The sequence below is a fragment of the Aplidium turbinatum genome, chromosome 16, assembly GCF_918807975.1.
Source record: "Aplidium turbinatum chromosome 16, kaAplTurb1.1, whole genome shotgun sequence".
NCBI classification, from domain to species: Eukaryota; Metazoa; Chordata; class Ascidiacea; order Aplousobranchia; family Polyclinidae; genus Aplidium; species Aplidium turbinatum.
In genome coordinates, this window is record NC_137487.1 from 6,073,623 (window position 1) to 6,095,584 (window position 21,962).

The window sequence follows — 21,962 nt, forward strand, 5'->3', positions numbered from 1 at the left end:
AACAAGTCAGGACCCGAAAACATTACATCATTAACACAAGTTCCTCGGAATTCAGACTTGCCATCGTAAACAATGCGCTTTTTTAATTGTGACGTAACAAAGTACGGTAAATACCATTCAAATCCCTTGACATTTCCTGCTTCACCAGTACGCTCAATATAGCCATTTGATTTAAGATCTTTCATGGTGTCAGTAAGGAAATCACGAAGTTCAGGTTGTTTTAAAGCTTTCTTCCTTAAAGCAGCAACTCTATCTGACGCCAACACAAAATTGTTAGGTAGATCAATATCTTCCTTCAACGGAACAGGTATCTCAAATCGACCATCTTTCAACTCAATATTCGGTTCAACAAGTTCTCTAGCCAACTTATCATTGCGAGACAATTCACAGGTTTCATTTTGCAAGGTCAAATCCTGAATGACTTTATTCAGGTCTGCTATTTCCATATCACGAGACTCAATTTTACGCTGAAAGCCAGAGATTACATCCGACTCTGAAGACGTCTGCACTCTGCACACTTTAGCAACGCTTTCCTCTAAGGGTGACTTACCACCACAAGCCAACCAACCGAGAGGAGTGAGTAAAGCATGCGGTTCACTACGATTTTCACCAACACGTTCTTCTTTTGCACACATCAAATAAGCGTTGTCGTTGCCAATCAGTACATCTACAGTACTACAATCATTCAAATGAAACATATTCACGTCATGAAAATGACGGAAACCATTTAAATCTTGTTTATGCGGTAAAGTTTTAACATCATCAGCCCAAGCTGGGTTAACCACCGAAGTTATATCACAAAACAGTTCATCTGTCTCTAACGACTGGATGTTGAGTTTGACAAGGTCAGCACAAGTAGCTTTCTGACCAGCCAGGGTATCCATTTTAAACGACGCTTTATCGTACGGTTTAAGATCAAGTTCACACACCAAGTCACTCGAAACAAACGTCAACTGCGAACCAGGATCATGCTGACAATACACCAACTTCGATTTGCCAGTCATTGGATTCAAAACACGAGCAGCAGTAACGCGGTTAAAGGCTGCTTTAACATTTCCAATCTTAACATTACGCACAGGAACTCTGGCACGAGCATCATCTTTCCCAACAGAATCCAGAGAATCATGTGACGTCACATAAAAATCATGCAGAAGAAAATAGTGTTTCCTATCGTTGTTAGGCCCACACTTACGACAGTTATTTGCATGAACGCAATCCCTAACCATATGCTGGCGCAAACAATTCAAGCATTTGCTAGCGTTCACAATGACATCTCTCCGATCTTTAGGTGTCAAGCGCAAAAATTCTTTATTATTAGACAAAAAATGATATTCAACTTGACCACGTGACGAACAACAAATGCATGCCGGTAGGTTTTTACGTCTGGCTTCACCACCGCGCGGTGCGCCAACAACAGTCGAGTACTGCGAACTCCCTGACATCACATCATCGTGGGGTTTTACGGACGTCTGCCTAACCGGACATGAAGGCAATTTTCCTTTGCCAAACTTTTTAAATTGCTGCGACTCACCAGAATCGCCCATTAGCATAATGCTAAAATCAGTCGACTTACGCGTTTCCTCCCGTACTACAAATTCAAACAAACTCTGAAAAGTAGGCTCATCAGTGCCACCATACTGATCACCTAAAAAGTCAAGATAACGCTGCTTAGCGTCAAACGGGAGTCGCTTAGCCAAATCCAAAACAAAACGTCCTTCCAATTTGTCACGCTGACCATAAGCTTGCGCGTAAAGCAAACACTGCGATAAATCATCTTTAAACTCTTTCAGATCACTGGAAGAGGTCGAAGTCAATTTGCTACCATAGCGATACTTTCTAATTTCCGGTTCTGCAAAAAGACCTCCACGAACCCCAAAACGCTGGGACAAGCGAGCTAACGACATTTCTATCCTGTCTTCCTCTGACAAGCCAGGGGTGTCAGAAACCAAATTAGCAATCGTTTGCGCAGCTGTTCTAACACAAGCTGCTTGTAACAAAGTCAAACAAGTCCCCTTAAAGGGCGAAGCTGCCATTAAGGCCGTAACACGATTTTTAAAGAAGATAAATGGCATATTATTACCATCGTAACCAATCAAGGCCGCCTTATCGAAAAACGTCCTACTATTTTGGTATTCAAAAAAGCAATCCTGCTGTTGAGAACTCGATTTAGCGGGAGAAGACAAGCTATATCCCTTAAGGGGCTGAGTGGGCTCAGTCACGTGCACAGCCCGATCACGATCCTCACACACGTTAAAATCAGGAGACGCGATACGCCTCTCACAACCACCCAAATTACGTGTAGCTGGGCGATCAAAACCTAGCGGCGCAGAAAACTGTGAAGGGGGCAAAGCATTACTACTAATGGCGGCCCCGTGACCTGTACGCTCTGGGGGAGGAGTTCGGTTGTAATTCGCAGACCTTGGCTCTACAGCATTCGGAAGACCCTTAGCCGCGGCCCCGAGACCTCCTGAAACAGCTGGAAAACGTGTGGATTGCCCTGGTCCACTCACAGGTTGAACGGGCGTTTGGAAAAGGTTATGTAAATTAAACTGCGATTGATGTTCATTTCTGGAATGCCTAGAAGAGCCCTTCTTAGAGCTACGCCGAGAGCCCACCTCTGATCGATATTCAGCTAAAACTACCTCTTTACGTTGTTCAGCCCTCAACTGAGCGTCTTTGAGTGCGAACTCAGCAGCTCTCGCGGCGGCCTCAGCTGCTCTCGCTTCGGCCTCAGCTCTCGCGGCAGCCTCAGTTCGTATGGCCTCAGCTCTCGCGGTAGCCTCAGCAGCTCTCGCTTCGGCCTCAGCTTGTATCTGGAGCTCCTCTCGTCTTAGCTGCAGGTTAATTTGTGCCACTATCCGAGACGAAGTCCTAGACATCCTAGTGCTTACATTTGAGGCGCTATCCTCAGGATGTATGTCAGCATCCAACATATCTGAGAACTCACTTTCTTTTTGTTCAAAGTTATTTTTTAACGAGTTAAATTCGGGATCTACCCTATCACGAAGTTCTGCCAAGATTGCAGAGTTAAAGATTTTAGTCAAAAGAGCATGGAAATGCCGTAATTCCTCTTCTAAAGTAGATAACTTAGATCTAAAAATTAACAGTTCCTGCTTATCACTCAAAGAACCTAGGGCTACAGAAAGTTCCCCAATTTCAGTCAAAATATCCCGTCTAAGATGCCGGGCCTCTCGAACTGACTTAGCCTCATCGTTAATGGGTCCCTCCCCAGAATGGCCTGCCCGACCGCAAAGAACATCATCAGGCTTAAACTCAGTCGAGTCTACGGCGGTCGAGTCCTTGTCGCCACCGAGTGTAGACATATTAAATGTTGGGGCTAAATTAACAATTAAAAAAATTAAGTTACACAAACACACAAAATTATTAGGCTACAGTAGTTATAAAAAACTTAACTGCAAAGACCGTAAAAATACAAAAAAGAATTTAAATGCACGATACCGTAGCTGTACGAGTATGAAGTCCTAAAGTCCACAAACTTGCTTGGATTCTTCCACTTGAATCTACAAGCACAGATGGATTGTCTTTTAATCTTCTTTCTTGCCAATGATTGTCAAAGTTATTTTTCTTCAGTACCAAACTGAGAAGAAATGTCTTTACTTTTCTTTGCTTCTGTAAGAGTGTAGACTACCAACCAACAAATCTTCTTTTTATTATTTCTTGTACTTCTAATTAGTTCTTCTGCACTAGCTGACAACAAACACGTCGTTTATTTTTATGCCTTCAAGTGCTTCTTGGCCTACCAGCTAACAAGAATCGTCGTTTATTTTTCTTGCTTTAATTTCTTCTTGACCTACCAACTGACAAGAACTCGTCTTTTATTTTTTTATGGTCACAGCGGTAAACCATAATTCTTCGTGGGAAAATTGTAACATAAAGTTCCCGGATCCGTTTGTCTGTACGTAATGACCGAAAAATAAACACACCTTCGAAACGTCTATTCAAAGTGTATTCCAGTAAAATTAGCCCGCGGCTATCGAAATGACTGGTGCAATGCCTACACCTCTAAAACTGTCACTACGATACAGATTACTTGGATAAAAGACGGAGAGTTTGTCCAGCTAGCAAGCACCAAATAAACCAGTTAAATGTGCGACCGACTTCCAACAAACAACTTCGAGAATGAATCAGAAAAATTTGTGATAACTCAAAGGCACGAGAGCAGTTCGTGACGCAATATTTCATGTCCAAACAGGTCTCAAACTGAAACAGGTTTAAACCGGTCTGACACGAGTCTTACGGACGATGGTGCAATTTTGGCTCATGTTTTAGGAATTTCCATGACGTAATATTCAGTAGACCCGAACGGTTTCTACATGACGTTTGACCAGGCGAACAACCGTCTGTAACACCCAGATAACAAAAGTCTGTCACTGTTTCGATGCCATGGCAGAACTCATCATCATGGCTTTCCACTTTATTCCTTCCTTTACTGCATTTCCCACAAACAAAACACTTCGCCAATCTTGTTGCGTTACTTTTGGAAAATAGTAACGAAGTTACCGTTAAAGTTACTCAAAAAGTAACTAGTTAAAGTAACTAGTTACTTTTGTAACTAGTTACTGCCCACCTCTGGCTACAGTAGCCTATATACTGTGATAGCCTAGTAATTATTAGGTTAAGCAGGCCTGTGCGATTTTCAATTTTCATTTTCCAACTCGGCTGCATCTGTCTATACTAGCTTAGTTGTACAAAAACTTCCTGTTGTGTAGGCTATAGTCTTAGTATTTGCGGTCTAACGGGTATCAGCAATAGCTGAGCGCTACAGAAGGCCTGAGTATAAAACCAGATAAGCATAAAATCTTATGACACATTGTGATTATTGTCTATGCTTACTACATCAGTGATGTCTCTAGTCATTATTTGCAGAAGGTTGCAGTATTATTTTTGCATAAAGACCAACCTAACATCAATTTTTTATAATAAATGCTAAGGAATTATACAGGCAACTGGAAAGATGAGGTGGTGTTTAGACACACATAAAGGTCTCCTACAAAAGGATTAGCAACCTGGGCTGCCACTGGCCCACTACATTGCATTAAGATCAAAAATATGCTATTCACTTTACCTTGCAGAGAAACCCAAGGTGATTGTTATAGATTACACCAAAGAACGAGAAGATTCCGGAATGAGCACAGGAGGAAAAGTGGGAATTTCTGTTGGGGTGTTGATTGTTATTGCGATTGTGATTCTTATCATTTATTTTGCACTCCAAAAAAGGTAAGTAATATTCCATGCAGTTTGTCACTTTACACAACTTTATCTTAAGTTGCCTGTTCAATCAAACCATTCCTCCCTTTACTTATAGGCTATACTGGATTTTTGCACCCTGTCTCGCTATGTAAGCAGCATAAGAGTAAAAGTTAAAGCGTTGTTTTTACAATCATTTTTCCACTAAACTGTCATTGTAATCGAGTTGCTAAATTTTTGGATAATTCTCCATAGTTATAGCATGGGTTTTCACAGAGGTCTAAAACCAACAATGGTGTTAAAAAAAAACTTGCAAAAACGCTTTTTTTTTGACACAAAATTTAGTTGTTTACAATAAAAATATGCCGCGCAGTTGAGAGCAAAGAGCATCTACGTTATGACCGCAAAAATACCAATGTAATGCACATTATGAGCATGCTCTATGGCACTCTTAGTGCCTTTAGAGATACAAAGATTCCCTTTTCATCTACTGTATGCTATTAAAAATATTCAACTGTAAACTTCAAAATAAATTTTTCAACTGCACAATATAAAGCGATGTAATTTACTAATTAATTAATAAAGTCAATGTCAACTTAAAAATAAAAATACTTTTAGTTAAAACTCCTCTTCCGAAATCATGAAATTCCGCCCTTGAGAGTAATTCCCCTCCGATTGAGAATCGTTGGATTAATCTAACGATTAATTGTTATTGTAGCCAAACCAGTCTATGAACAAATTTTTTTAAATGTTGTTATATGATTTTCAGAAGACTTCGTAAAGATCAATCGGAAAAAATAACGAAAACAAAAACTCAATCTGAAATAAAACAAGAAGTGAAAAAATCCAAAGCAACTTATGAAAAAAAGTCAAAGCCTGCTAGCCCCAAAAGGTCAAAGTCTCATGATTCTTGTCACACAATAAGTGAAGCTAAAACTTCGTCAAGAAGACATCACCATGGCAACAAACACCATGAAAGAAACAAACACAGCAAAGTTGAAAAATCTTCACACTTTAATGGACATCACAGAGGTCACAGAGAAACTAGTTTGCCAGGCCATGAAGGATCGTCAAAATTAAACACTTTGAAGCATTCGGAACACCGCTCAGGTACAGCAAGTGGTCAAAGAAAAACACATGGTGGGCATAGAAAGCATCGGTCAAATAGGAAATGAAGATTCACAAGCATAAAAAAGCCAACTTCAATTTCAGAAATTATTTGATTGCAATCTTATGATGTGCTGTATTTTTTTGTATTTTTATGTTTCATTAATATTACAACAAAGTGGCAAAACTTCTGGAATAACAAAGTCCCTCCGGGTGAAGAACTCCTCACAGACTTAATAAAAGCTCTCCCAGACTTTGACATGGCTTCCAGAAAATTATGGTCGAGTGCAAACCGCATTAGAATAAAACAAACTAAAAAAATGACAACTTTTGTCGATGAGGGATGACAATTCAATCAAATTACCAAAATGCAACTCTGCCCCAAATCAGTCCACAGACTATCTCATATTGGAGTGCCCAGTAACCAAGCTTCAAGGAGGATACCTCATATTGGAGTGCCCAGTAACCAAGCTTCAAGGAGGATACCTCATACCCATGAATGCAACAACGTTCTCATGGATTGGCTAAATGAAAAATGCTTGGACTTAAAGCGTCATACGAAACAACAGCATTTGTTGACTTAGTTGAAGTAGAGACTCTGTGTGAAATGACATATTTGAAGCATAGCAATAGCCCATACATTTCAAAGGTATCAAACGTGTATAAATACACAAAGGAAGCAGAACTACAATTAGGCTATGGACCCTGAACATACCCAATACAAAATACCCATGTAACAATTCTGAATTGGAGAGAAAATCTTTACCAAAAATGACAAAGGTTGCTTCTTTATAAAACTGTTGGAAGATAAAGAACATGTAGCATACATTTGTTTTGCCTATAAAATATATAAATTTCAACATACCCGTTGATGTATATAGGCCTATTAGTCTCAGAAAACAAATAATGAATAAAAAGCGTAGGCCACCATAAAGAAATAAATCATTACTGTTTCTTTACTCAAGCATTAGCTTACAACAGTCTGTACAAGCCGGCATCTGCTCCAGGGTTACTTTTTCTCCTTTAGCTTTCTTTGTGTTTTGTTTTGCACCTCCAAAAGCTCATTTCCCTCTGTGAGCAGTTGCGAAGCGCAAGCAGTAGTCTATGTAAAATCAAAGTGAAAAAATATAGGCTATGGTATATAGGCTACTGTACATAGTGTAACCCACAAGAAGGGTGGTAAAACTCATAAAAAGCCTACGTAAAATATATCGTCAAAATTTACCTGAATTCCACAGGGGGCTGCTCATGACGGACCTACATTTTAATCCGTGTTGGTCCTACATACAGGGCCTATATGTACTCATGTTTGCTGGGGTATATATTGTAGAATTAATGAGCCTTTCTCAACATTTCATAGAAACACATCTTGGTGAGTTAAAGTTGGGGGAATAAGCAGAGAATTATGGGAGTTTTGGAAGGTTGTAGGAAAAATTATATGTGCTGGCCAGGGGCCATCTGACAACACTTTATTTTGCTTTTTTTTTTTATTTGAAAAGCTATTATTTTTGTCTTGGTGTAAAGTGTTGCAGTGAACGGTGTTCAACTGCACAGTCAGGTGAACTCCTCCTTTTAGGTGAAACAGTCTGTCAAGGGTTTACATAGATAGTAATACTAATAACTATATTTGATTTAACTTAAATCTAAGTGTTATCCAAAATTTACGTCTTAATCGATATGGACGACTACGCGTTTTTGATGCTCCTAATCTGGTTGAATTCCAGCATAGCGTATATAAGGTGAAAAAAACAATAGCTTAATATAAAGAAATGACATTTGTGGTTGGTTCCAAATAATTTAGTGCTTTTCAGAAATTGAATCATGAACATTTCAGAAGCTTTGAACACTTCAATCAGAAATAATTGTAAGTTGTGTAGCAGATCAAACCATCTCAGTCATTAGCGGGTTGTGATCCACAGCATTTTCAAATTAACAAAGTCTTGTCATGGGTTTGCAGATTGTGAAGAAGGGAGCGTTTTTCTTGACTATCAGCACAAGGCTGAGTAGGGGAGACCGGGGCGTAAAGTAACACGGGTCGGTTGTAACACTCTAAAATGTGCCACCCACAGACGAACTAGAATCACGTGATTAACATAGCGCATGCGCCTTTCAGTTCATTTTCGCCATTGAAAGTTTGAGCAGGTTTCCTGAAGTACAAACGAAGTTGTGGACAAAAACATATATTTCAGTTAAGAAAGTAACTTTTTTTACTTGTTTAGTTTTTGTTAGTGTTGTTCAATCATTTAACTTAGAAATTTGAAAAGCATACAATCTGATTAAGCATTAATTATAGTTTATTGGTGCATACTTTATGAACTAGTCAGTTGACTGGGCAAGTGGTGAACGAAGGTAATTATTGGCTGCCATGGGCCTGGGTCGGTTGTAACAAATTGACTGGGGTTAGTTGTAACATTTGAAATGTGTTACATCTGACCCCGAGCGAAACAGTGTAATGTATTAAATTTATAAAAAATAATGCTGCCCAGAAAGTCGACAAAAAGAAAACAAAATAAATCTAAACACCCCAAGAAAAAGCGAGCCACGCTAACTGATTCTTCGGACGACGAAGGAAATTACTGTTTGGTATGTATGGAACATTTCAAACGAGTTTTGGATTCAATGTTTCGTATGTCATTTGTGGGCCCACAAAGCGTGCACCCCCGACATGAATTATTCGTATTTATGTCGTAACTGCGACTCGGATGATGAAAACTAATTTGCTGGATAACTATGGTAACAGTACCTTGCGATGTTGTCTCATGTGCATAAAGAAGATGTTATTTTTGCTGCTTTTTTGGTTTACCTTCGAGTTGCTTAAGTTGTTGTCAGTAGCCTACTAAAAACCACCAATTTCGTTTAGGCTAGTTTAGTGATTCATGCCCATCCAAGCCTGCAGTTTCAGCTTTAGGCTAATTGAACTTAACAGTAATCGAAATTTGTTTAATAGTAGTAATCCTGTCCTTTTGCACCTCCTGGTTACACCCGCTCTCAGACCTACAGCCTTATAGTAGCCCAATTGGTCTACCGTCATCGTAGGCTAATACTTTCTGTTACATTTGAGTTTGACGTTTCGTTGAAGTATAACAATAAAAATGCATTTCCAATGTGTTTATGCGGCTGTTTTCATTTGTTACAATTCGCCCCTTCAAGTGTTACAACCGACCCGTGCACGGGGCGGGTTGTAACACTTTTTTCATCTTTTTGAAAGGTCATTCCTTTAGCTGTGGACAAGATATTTTCATAAAACCTGTGGCAACTTATTGCTAAAAGATTGTATTTTTATATGTCGAAAGTTTTATTTCATTCATTGGAAAGTTAAACGAGCCATTAGATAATATGTCAAAATTGTTACAACACGCCCCGGTCTCCCCTACTCACTCGTAGGCTACAGCTAGAAATTGCGATTCGCTAACCATTACGGTGTAGCTTCCACGTTAGCCATTTAGAGTTTAGACCATCCAATCTATTTATCTTAACGCACTTACAAAAACGTTTTAAATTACCAGTGTGGTTAATGCACTGAGGAAGCATTCAGTTTTTGGAATGGAAAAGTATCTTTGGAAGCTAATATATGGCAGTGCCAGCGTGGCATAATTATAACTAATTACTTGCAGATGCATAGCAATATTTTTCAGCAGTGTTGTAGCCTACGTTGAAGCTGAGGCTAGCGCCGTCATTTTTTGTTTAAATTGACTGAAGTGATAGCGCCGTCAACTATTTTGCCGATTTTAAGCGTCAAGCGCTATGCGTCATTTTTTGTTATCTTGTTTCACAATGTATTTTGGCCAGCGCGACTCAACCGAATTACCAGCTTTCCCGTTGGTTGTAATGGCTACCTGGAATACAAGCGGAAGAAGTTCGCCAAAGGGTGATCACTGATCACTCATACCGTGAGCGCAGTAGCCTATTGAGAACGAGAGATCAGAGAAAGCGAGAAATCAATGAATGTCATCGCGGAGGTTGAAGATAGGCTACTTTATTCCAAGAGCTCTATGCCCTTGAAAAGAGTGATTTTGTTGCAGTGGATCTCGTTAAAAGATTTGTAGGGCCTATATGCTAAACCATCACGGCACGCTTGGAACAGTGATAGGCTACCTTTCCGAGTAAACGTTTTCAAGGCTTGTTTTTGAAATACAACACACCAATAACATCCAGCGCTGCTGTGCAACACGTTTTGACATGGAAAGGACATTATACGTCCCAAACGCAGCAGATTGTCAGACAAACGTTTTAAAATGCTTGTGTTTCTACAAGGAAATAACTAATAGGCTAAGCAGCTAATTACAATACAGTCTCAAAACATAATAGCCTACCTGCTCTTTATTCATAGCTATATGTTAGCCTAAACTTGGTTGAAATACTTCCTTTTTTGTGAGACCCTGGCTAAAATAGCGCTGACGCCGTCAATTTCTTTGAGCTGACGCAGTAGGCTACTTTTACGCCGTAACGTTTTTAGGCAATTCGCGCTGACGCCGTCAATTTATTTCGTTGACGCGTACAACACTGTTTTTCAGTCAACAATGGCTATTGGCTATGCTCTACTCGTAGACTATAGCGCATTTTGTAGGGACCAAGAAGCTACAAAAGTCGTCACAATGCGAATTAGGCCTATCTCTTGTCGGATTTATTCTATCAAACCCTATCAGTGACTGCTCAATTGCACGCACCGATATTAAAACAACTGCTACTTGATCTTGCAGTTTCTTCGTTAACTGACTGGGCTCAGCGGTGCAAAACTACAAAGTAGGCCTACGCATGCCTACACAATACAGTTATGCATTACCATGTGCTTAATGAGCTAAATCAATTTTAGGAAACATGTTTTGATAAGCGCAAACAAGCAACATATTTATAAACAACATTCTATAAATCATACAAAAGGCAACACGTAATGGTATGACACCACCATCCAACGTTTTCCTGGTAACACACAAACCCCTAATTTTGCCATCAGCTTAAAAAGCAAAAGTATCTCTATGTGTTTAAGAAATAAATTATTTTGAATAGGAAAAGTTATAAAACCACCTATTTCTTTACAGTGTTGTGAGTTCACAAAACCCGCAATCATCATTGTTCCACAGACATGTAATTTGTCGGACAAACTTAGTAGCACAGAAGGTTAATGCAAGAAATATCAAAAGAGAAAAAAGTCAAAAAAATAAAAACTTCAAAAACATACAAACTTATTTTGGAAATAGTCCAGGCCAAATTTCACTTTGTGATTTACGTCCGATGGGTGTACGCCTAAGCACATAAATACAACTAACGCAACTTTTATAACTGGAGATAAAAGCGCATTGTTCAACCGAAAATCGAACGTTGAACCAAAGTACGGGTAAATCTGATTCCTTTATCCGGCATTCGATCAAGAAAACTTGCCTTAACTAAATGCAATAGCTTTGAACTTTTGACTTGCATAGCCTACCATTGGCATAATATTCAAGGCTGCCAGGTGGCCAAAAATTCAGACAAAAAAAGAAAAATAGCTTTCTACTTTTTATGAAGCCTCTGCTTATAAAATTCGCCAATTTGTCGTTTTCTGCCTGCAACCGTGATAATAATAATGAGCACAAAGTTTAGGTTTGAGCTGAGTAAAGGTTTAGGTTTTGTTGTCGTGGATTTAAAAAATGTGTGATGAGCCCCAATTCTGAGTGAAGCATACGTCTTCCCAAAAATAAAACAAATATGAGGTCAAACAAAAAAGTATGTTGTTTTTGCATTGATCAAACGTCACTGCAGGATAAATCAACGCAAAAACAACATAATCCATCGCTTATGTGCTGTCTAGGATCGATGAGGGTAGCGCCAGATGAGGATCGCTCCATCACAGCTGACACTGACAATCTTATCCAAATTCGGACTCATACGGATGCGAGAGATGTTGCCGCTGTGTCCTTCTCCAACATCAGTCACCACACCATCGTGGTAGTCCCACATCTGCATCAGAATAAAGTCAACTTAATAAAAACAAAAGTCCATATCGTCAGGAAAAGAAACAATTGCGGAGCACCTAGCGCATGCAAAATTTGTATCACTTAAGTTGGTCGAAAAGATTCTATTATGGAACTGGTTGTATCATGAGCTAATCTCGTAGATGTTTAAAGAAGTCCGGCTTTTTTCTCACAACTGAAACTAAATTAGTTTTGTTTGATGCAAAATAATAAAATTAAGATCAATACCAGCTTTTTATTGCAATAGGAATCCTAAAACATGAAAATTTGTTAATGTATTAATATCTTCAGTAATATTCAGGTTCCAAGTTTTTAGGAAAATGATTAAAACAAAGTACATCATTGTTAAGTGTCTCCAGTCAGCTTGTGGGGCAACTCTTATCATGCAACAAAATATTGATAAAAAAACTGTTATCCATCAAAATAAACATGAAGAATGAATGTCCTTTGTCAAACTTCTTCTGCGGTTAAAGTAAAGAAGGTAGTCCCATGTTTGATCTACCAAGCATAAGGGAATGAGAAGATAGTTCAGACAACACTAAGATAAAGCTTTGATAGAGAGTTCGCATTTTTGAACCATAGACAAGCAAAACAAACTACCCTTAGCGGGTTTAACATGTTAAACCCGCCAAGGTTACTTTGTTTTGTTTGTGTATACTACACTAAGACTTCAGTAATAATGAGAGCAGAGTTCTCTCGGCCGGCTTTTCTTCAGCAACTACACCCAACGAATTCATTACACACTTATAGATGTGAGACATGTTTTTTTTAACAACCATATTATGCCGAGTGTTGAATCACAATTGTATGATTGAAAAAATGCAGCCTTTGCTACGCCACCCCACCGATGTACACCACTGACATAAAAGCCTTATTTTTTGTTACCTTCAAAGTTCAATGCAAGGTCTTGTAAATAATTCGGAGACATAAAAACATCTTAAATACCACATCCTGCTTACACTTCTTTCTCCTGGCGAAACAGCGGTTTGACTAGAGCGAGAATCGAACCCCAACTAGGGATTCTGAGCTAATCGCTGAAAAAGAAAATTTCTTCCCAAACTTACCTTGACAAGTTTATCGTCTCCTCCAGTAACAAGTTGCTCCGCTCCTGGAGAGATATCCATCCCATTGATGGATCCGGCTGATGATCCTTCCACTTCTCGGATTTCCGATCCGTCAAAAGCATCCCAGTATCCCACTTTGCGATCAGATCCAGAGGTAATGATCTTCAGGAAAAGATGCTTTTAGTTTTCATTTCATGAACCTTTCAACCACATGCAGTGTTTTTGTCGTATCCAGGCTTTTGCCTGTGGTGGAAGATTACGGGAAGGGAAAAAAGCAAATCTTCATCACCAACGTTTGCAGACGTTAAATCAATGTAAAAAAGAACTGGTTAGCTAACTGGGTAATCTGTTCTCACCTGGTAGCCTTTCGGATGGTAGCAAACACATTGGAACAAGGTGTTTGCAAGAACCATCTGCTTCCTGATGAAACGAATCAAGTCCCAGATAATGCAGGCGCCGTCGGTTGACGCAGTTACACACTCAGTGTCGTCAGAATTGATCTGTTAGCAAAATCCAAGAAAAAGTTTAACGGTCAGGACCAAACGGGTGTGAAAAAATAAGAAACCCCAATGTAAGAACCAACCATTACATCAACCAGATAAAAGAGAAAATGGTTGACGAAGAGTAAATTGGTTTCTAATTTGGTCAAAACCTTGCGTAAGATAAAACTACGTAGCGAAAAGCATTGTCTCATTTGCTGAGTTTGTCAATCGCTTTTAGAATAGGGTTGTCAATATCTTTTTCTGTTAATCCATTGCGAAACAGTGTCTCAGAAAATATCTTGGCTTCTGCTATTGCGCTTAAACGTTGTCTTCAAAACGTAGGCCTATGAACTTAAAATTGTGTGTTGGTTCAATTTTATTGAAGCTATCGTTCTGTGACTTTTATTAGGCAACACTTCAAGTATCGCTTGTAACATATCGGCATGAAAAAGTTAGAAAGTAAAACAGACTTTTACAGTTTACACGTAAGTAGGCTTACCTTATGTAAACAAAATTACCTACACTACAAAACGAGAGCTCGATTCCCATCAAAAACACAAGCAGAGTGAATTAAGCAAGTTTCGTCACTACTCTCCGATAAAAAAATTAAAAAAACTTTTATGGTTTGTTTCGCCCTTGGTGAGATATTCAGAATTTTCTGCAAAGCTGGCAACAAAGAAACTAATATTGCTACAAAAGTAAAAAAAACTCTCAACTCTGATCTCAGTAAGAATTTTTATTGACAGGGTTAAGAAAATTTTCTTGTTTGCTGCCGGTTTTTACTCTCGCTTGTTTTTAAAAATCTATTAAAGATCACACCACGCGTAAAACAGACTGTCGAGGATTTTTTGGAGAGTAGTAACTAACTGATGTTCTATAGTGAGTAGCCAGGTAGTGCTGGCGCCAGGAAGATCGCTCCTTCTCAACTGACTATTTTAACTTAATTACCTTTATAGATGTAATGCTCGATTTATGTTCCTTCATAGTTTCTTTCAAGCTCTGAGTGAGTGGTTTTGTTGAGATGTCCCAAACTCTGACCTGAAAGTAACATAAAGCAAAACCTGCATGACACGTGAAAATAACATATCAAGACAACTGTTCTCTACCGGCATTGCATACTGTTTGTTTGGGATGTCCATTTAGTCTTTTCCCAATGTGCTTTAGTATTTAGTAAGTATTTTGTTGAAAATGACGATTTACAAAATAGAAAAATGCAGGTCTGATCACAAAAATCCATTTACACAGATATCATTGGCATGAAATTTATTATTAAACTTAAAATCCCTTCTGCTGGATTTTTTCAATACTATCAGTGTACTTGATGTTCTTAGAATGCTTGATATACTTAACTAATTTAATGTACTCTTTATTTTTGATTAGATTATATGTTTTTTATCTTTATTTTTTAAATGTTAGTTCGACTTGATAAAAGAGGAGATAAACTACATCAGCGATCTCTCCATACCTGACCCTCTCCTCCTCCGGATATGATCCTCCTGGAATCGGATGTGCACGCGATGGCTGTCACTCCTTTGCTATGAGCGTGATCGATGGTGTACCACAAGGTTCCAGACTCGGGTAGATAAGCTCTGATTCTTCCATCATCCCATGCAGAAATGATGCTCCCACCGTCCTAGAAGTGGTCGGTAACCAAAAGGAAGGTCTTTAGATTTTCTAGGAAGTTTAGTTTTTTATTTGATATGACCACGATTCTAAAAAAAAAACAGAGTCCATCTCTATCCAAGCTATATTTACACAGAGAGATGTCCTTGCTTAAAGTAGTTTGAACGTCATAAAGGTCAGTCTAATAAAAACATAAAGAGCCCAGAATGTAGATACTAAATACTAAACTTGTGTTGAGCAGACGTTTCGTAAACTATACTGTCTTCATCTTTCAGTGGGCCAATAGCACAGAAGATGAAAACTGTTCAGTTTTTGAAAAGTTTGCTGAACATGAGTTTAGATTCTTTATTTTTTTTTTATTCTTGCTCGATTTCGGAAAAACAGTTTGAGTAAGGCAAAAATTGAAAGGCAATCTCGTCAAGCTTTGACGGCTTCTAAAGGCAGCTGCTACAAATTCCAAAAATATTTCTTTTATTTAGGTCAGTTACAAACTAGTGTAGTTTTACACGCGTCAAGTACAGTATTTCTCGTTGTTTAAAACATGGAATGGCATAACTATTATATCAATAACTTCGATCCATCCATGTTTTTGTACCAAATACCGGCAAGACACAATAATACAACAGGGTTGAGCATTATAAAAATATATTTTACATATTTACAAATAGTTTTAACAATCGCACTTTTTCGGCTTAACTTAAGCCCTCATCAGGAATCTGAAAATATTTATAAAAATGCAATAAATTTCAACTTCTTGAACGTAACTATCTAACTGACTATAAGCATCAAGAAATACGCAACGATTAAAAGCAAATAGTGTGGAAAACAGACAGAGCAAAAAACAAAATATATTAGAAAAGAAGCAACTACGTAGCTATCATACAAATGGTTCATATTTCATAGCCAGCACCACGTACCTGTGTAAACTCTATGGCGTTGCACACCATGTTGGGAACAGTGATGCGTAACAGCTCACGTGATGTATCCGTGTGCCACACTCGAATGTCGTCACCAGAACATGTCGCGAAGAGGTCAGAGCAGCCGGCCGGGAAAGCGACGTCACATACGGGTTTGTAATGGGCAGACATCATCAGCTCTTCCGTGAAGTCAGAGAAGTTGAATCTGGTGGATAGATTACGTCATTGTTGTAAAAATATATATATGAGAAAGATTTACACTACACTGAAGAGAGCTCGAAACAGTTGGTTTTTGTCTGCAGTTGATAATGCCTTCTCAGACATTTTCTTCATTTTCTTCAAAAAAGAGTGTAAAGGCATGGAATTTTTACTATGTAAGCCAAGACGCTGCATGTGCTAAGAGGTTGGTGATTTTTATGTTTTCCCTTGTTGATTTAAATAAGTTAGCTTCCATCCTTTGTCCAACCTTCTCTTGCATCATGGGCAAATGCGACAGATGTTTGCAGTTACACCCCTCTTTTTCTTGCAATTTCTAAAAAATAATCTCAGCAAAAAACTGTAGTAATGATTTGAGTGTTGAAAAAAATTTGTAAAGAAAAGCCAAAAAACCCTAAAGCATTTGAAATCGTGGTGGGTTAGTTTGATGGATTAGTTAGTGGTAGATTAGTTTGATGGAACCGTGATTATGATACTAAAGGGATCCTTCAGGCATCTTTGCTTTTCTTTTTTTCGGACGCCAGAATTTCTTCCAACTCGGTTACATTGTAGAGGGTTTCAAATCAGCCCGCTGCAGTATCACTTTTACCTGATTATCTGCGACATCTTTGTCCCCACGAAGAACTGATGACCTTCTCCTCGAAGAGAGATGGATGTGACATCACCACAGACCTTCTTTGGTTTCCTAGCGAGACCGTACTTATCTCCAGACCCCTTGACCAAAGCAACAGTCCCATCGCCAGCACCGATCAGCAGATCTCCAGTTTTGAGAATCTAAAAAGCACAGTAGGTATCAAAAGCAAATTAAAAGCTGACCGTGTTGTGTTGTTTCAACGGAGATAGACGTTGAAAGACGGAAAATGGAAACTCTCACAATCTATTGGCACTGAGCGGGTACTTACTTTTTAGACATAGGCTAGATACTAAAACATACTGTCATTTACCAAACATAATTGCTCTTATTTACTGACGTTATTTAAAAGTCGGTAAATTTTAAATTAATGTTAAAGTAGTATAGACATTTTAGTGTTGTTTTCTGCATATTTAGTTTGCTGGTAAACGTCAGAATGAAGATTATTTGAAAGCTTATATATTATACTTTGAAATCGGTAATTCCTTGACTGAACTTTCCTTTCGCAGGCCCATAGGTGGCAAGTAGCTTCGTCCTCAAGTTGATTTTAAGCAGGTCCCCGCTGGTCGTACCGCAGTAAAAAAACTTATCCTGGTCGTCAACCTGAATCAATGTGAGATTACGAGAGCTTAAAGCAAACTGTTAAAAGCTACACTGCCATATGGCCCATCGAGAAACTAGGCGTTTGTGCTAGAGCGAGCTGAAAAAGCACACCGGTCATATCCAATGCAAATTCAGTACACTTCGGGCAATATAGGAAAACACCCACCTTAACTATTGTTTTTCCAGAAGCGAGGGCACAGCCCCTTTACAGTTTGCCTTAGCTTACAGTACATTCCAAGTAAAAGTAAACCACATTCATCGGGCTTAGACCACTGAATCAAATTCTATATATTTATGCTAAACTGAAAACGTGGAGTTTCAAAAAGGGACACGAAGTCGACCTTGGTGAAGTCTCGTTATCTCAACGAGTCGATAAAATTTGCAAGCATGGAGTAAAATGTTCAAATTGTAGGAAAACTGATAGTCTACTTTTCATCTACAAGTAACTTTTGCAAATAAAAGTAATCAAAGTCAACCAACCTCGACACTCTTCACTATTCTCTTAAGTTGTCCCATGTTGCATTCAGTGGGACGTATTTTACGATTAGCCAAGTCCAACTCCCACACTCTAAGTGTCCCATCTCCAGCCGTCACAAAGACATTGTCGTCCTGGTTGCTGTACCTGACTACCAAGGTCGTTCCGGCTGACTGGACAGCAGCAGGAGATCCACACACCTGCCGACACGTCGTTTTAATGTATTTTTATGCATTTTTAATAACATTTCAAAGCAGAATCCGTGAGAAAATTCAAAGAAGCCATAATGATTTTTTACAACTCCTAAACTTCCTAGTTGGAAACAGTGGCAGATCCAGAAGGGGCGATCTCCCCGTGCTAAAACACAAAAACGTAACTGACTTTATTAACGGTGTATTTGCAAGGTTGGATAATGGTATACCCTACACATTATTGTGTTTTGTTGAAATCATCCCCCTCCCATGAGGCTACTTTCTGGATCCGCCTATGAGTGTAAAGATTGGCTGCAAATCTCACAAGGTAAATAAACGGGACCTTTTTTGATTAGAGTATGAAAGATTTTCTAGGTCTTAAAACCCGTCTACTACTTTTGGTAGGATGTGATTCGATTCAATGTAACAAGAAAAACTTTTCAAGTATTTCTCATTGCGATTGCGTTGTTTACTGGGTGAAGCAGTAAGGATAAGTTAGAGTGATAATCACATCTCATTTATTTAGCATTAAAAATTAAAATTAGGAGCTGGAAAAAAAACTTAGCAATTATGGAGCAATAAATAGACCATTATACAAATTAATCTTGAAAACTCAATTTAATTTGACATCACTCCCGAAAAAAACGAAAGCGGACAACTAAATTTTAACAGTACGTTTACTTCGATTTGGCCTTTAAAAAAAAATCTGTTTTGAGTATCAGCTATCGCATTTAAATAGAATTAAACCATTGTTCAGAGGTGCAACTACCGCTTGTGCTGTTTCCAGGTTCCAGACAACGACAGATCCATCGTCTTGACCTCCCAGAGACACCAAGTAGCGTTCGTTTGGTGAGAAGTCAAGGGCTTCCACCTTCACTTTGTGAAGAGTGAGACGATAGAGAAGTTTGCGTTTCTGGTAATCCCAAACTATGATGTCAGCCTTGAACCCCATATGGGTAACCTGGGGGTGGAAAAAGGGTTTTCTTATTCATAGTAACTTGAAAAATGGCATTTTATATGCATAGCAAAACAGTAAAATTTAAATCCGTGCTGCCTAATACAAAATACTTTTCTAGCGGTGGTTACAGTGTTCATCTAAATGTTAAGGAATAAAAACGTTAATAACCTGTTTAAAAAGCAAGATTTTAGTATTTAGAAAGAAAGTCCGACAAATACATACCTGTCCGGACGCAATATACCTCCCACTTTTAGAAACTGATATGCATGACACATTGTTAGTGTGACCATTCAAAAATTCTTGTTTGTTGGTGTTAAAATTCCGAACGATAACTGTGCAGCCCAATGGGTAGATCATATGTTCTCTGCAATTCAAGCAACATTTGTAGTCTTATAAGTTGATGTGCTTCATGTATTAAGTATTCACATCTATCAACATGCATGAGAATGAACTATGGGGTTGATTATAAAGCAGAGACTCGTCCTTGCAAATATTCACAAAATCGTTTCTTAACATTTATTTCCACTATTTTGATAACATTAATACATGTAAAACTTTTATCAGAATACTTCCACAAAAAGTTATAGGCTATATCTATTATAATTTTTTTTAAATCACTTTAGGCATGCCTTAAGCTGGACACAAGGATTGGCATCCTTGCCTTCCTGTCCACTTAATCTAATTTTCAATGAACAGGAGTAAGCCTGGATACGACAAAACAAGTGACAACAATTAAACAAAATCGAAATGTAGCATACATTTATTAACTCATAGTTATAACATTAATAAATACAGCACAATATATTTTGACTAAATCGTCGTGCAGCAAACCTGTCTGGATGTATGATCAACCCTCTGTTTACATTTCCATTGAAACCAATAGCAGACAAAAGTTCCATCTTGTTTATACCGTCATTCGCTTCCATGTTTACAATAACAAATATTAAAAATTGATCAACAGCGTCTAAATTCTTGCTTCAGAAAAGTATGAATGGTGATAAAGATACAAAGAAAATTAACTTCACTTTCATGTAGCATTTACTTTGTACAAAAATAATAAGCTTAGGAGCTGGTATACAAGTCCCCCCCCCCCCCCCCTGGTAAATCATGACAACAGGAATTGACCAAACATGTGGATTGAAGTGTGTGAACAGTAAAAAAAAAGGTAAAGTAGTTTCACCCTATATGTTTGGTTGATTCCTGTCTTTGTCATGATTTACCAGGGGGGACTTGTATACCAGCTCCTGAGCTTAAAATAAAATCTACCTCTATATCTACCTGTCCACATTTTTTAGAACAAAAATTACTTTGTTGATATTCAAATCTTGGTTAACAGATGTAACATGACAAGAAGTGAATTCAAGGTGACTGAAAGTCTAGGTAGCCTTTGGAGCAGCTGCCCTTGAATTGATACAACTATTCGATGATCATATCACCAGCGCAGCACATTATATGAAAAATACTTGGAATAAAGCATAGTGTGCCACCGACACCAAACTCCAGTTTTATACCTCATTAAGTGCTGCACCCTCTGGTATAGACCTGCCCCGACTGGGTTGGATCAAGCTCAAAAGAACTCGAAGGGGAGTTGGCAACTTCCATTCCAATATGCATAGGTGGGGTTTGGCTCTCTTCAGCCTGTGAATGCGACGCAGAAGAACAAACTGCTGACCATGTCATCCATGCACCAAGTGAAAAGCATGGTATAGCAGCACTAGAGAAAGCTACACTGACCTGGCTTTCTATCATCTGCTTTAAAGTCTAAACCACCATGTCTAATATAAAATAAGAAACATGAAACTTCATCAACTGAGTTACCTCAAAATGTAATTGACTCTACTTTCAAATACGTGTAAGTTCTTCAACACAGTACAAAAATATGGTCAGTCTAGTTTATTTTCTTATTGTCAAGAACAATTTTGTTAGTCTAAAAAGGTAATTCAGTCTAAAATGAAGAAAATGCACCAGTACTTAAATGATTTGTCCATAGACTATAGTTACTATGAATGTTCAATAGTTCTGTAACTTAAGTATGAATTTTGAAGTAACAATAGCTGCGTTGTTTAAATAGTTCTAATAAAAAAACATGACAATACGAGAAGCATTACAAAAAAGTATCAAACATGGTGTTTTATATCCAATAACGTGAGACACTCTTCTTGTGTAACTATAATAACTTGCATCCCAGATGTAGTAATCCAATGGTACCTAAGCGATAGATGACATTCTTCAAAACTTTAACGGAGATGCTTATTCCTTTGATTTTGAATTCGTGATTATTTTGATCTAATGTTCAACTTCAACAAGAATAACATCACGGCCTAAGCACGGTTTGGAAGTATATCAAGAGCTAATCGACAAATTTATCCAATTTTCTTCATTTATCCAATTTACGTAAATTTCCTTGATAATGACAACATGCAGTTTACTTTATATCCAGACAAACATTAATTCAAACACTTAACTTAGAAAGTTCAAAATGGTTAAATTCAGAAACTAAAGAAATGCAATTTATTGACTTTCAGTATATGCAGCT

The 21,962-nt window shown here is 38.3% G+C and overlaps 2 protein-coding genes across 3 annotated transcripts in view; one reads left to right on the forward strand and one right to left on the reverse strand.

The window, feature by feature from the left end:
- The window catches only part of LOC145785797 (uncharacterized), a 31,515-nt gene extending 24,333 nt beyond the window's left edge, over positions 1-7,182 (forward strand). The window contains exons 7-8 of one of the 2 annotated variants that reach the window (XM_082597507.1): positions 5,094-5,238; positions 5,978-7,182. In XM_082597507.1, the coding sequence (XP_082453633.1) occupies positions 5,094-5,238; positions 5,978-6,383 (551 nt within the window). In that variant the 3' untranslated portion in view covers positions 6,384-7,182. The remainder of the gene's footprint in view (positions 1-5,093; positions 5,239-5,977) is intronic. The other variant, XM_082597508.1, reaches the window with a different exon arrangement.
- A 3,936-nt stretch (positions 7,183-11,118) lies between these two features.
- Positions 11,119-20,398, reverse strand: LOC145785587 (cilia- and flagella-associated protein 52-like). Its single transcript, XM_082597250.1, has 12 exons — positions 20,258-20,398; positions 19,649-19,790; positions 19,238-19,429; positions 18,283-18,477; positions 17,668-17,802; positions 17,158-17,342; positions 16,353-16,557; positions 15,278-15,445; positions 14,761-14,850; positions 13,687-13,830; positions 13,331-13,492; positions 11,119-12,252 (listed from the first exon to the last, which is right to left on the reverse strand). Exons 1-12 carry the CDS (start codon positions 20,350-20,352, stop codon positions 12,100-12,102), a joined length of 1,866 nt encoding a protein of 621 aa, XP_082453376.1. The 5' UTR covers positions 20,353-20,398; the 3' UTR covers positions 11,119-12,099.
- Between the last annotated feature and the right edge of the window lie 1,564 nt (positions 20,399-21,962).

Excerpts from the sequence above, each read along its gene's own strand:
- LOC145785587 (XM_082597250.1), bottom strand. The coding sequence starts at position 20,352 with ATGGAAGCGAATGACGGTATAAACAAGATGGAACTTTTGTCTGCTATT. Across the intron at positions 19,791-20,257 it reads TTGATCATACATCCAGACAG|AGAACATATGATCTACCCAT; the intron begins GTTTGCTGCACG and ends CTTGAATTGCAG. Across the intron at positions 19,430-19,648 it reads GGTATATTGCGTCCGGACAG|GTTACCCATATGGGGTTCAA; the intron begins GTATGTATTTGT and ends TTCCACCCCCAG.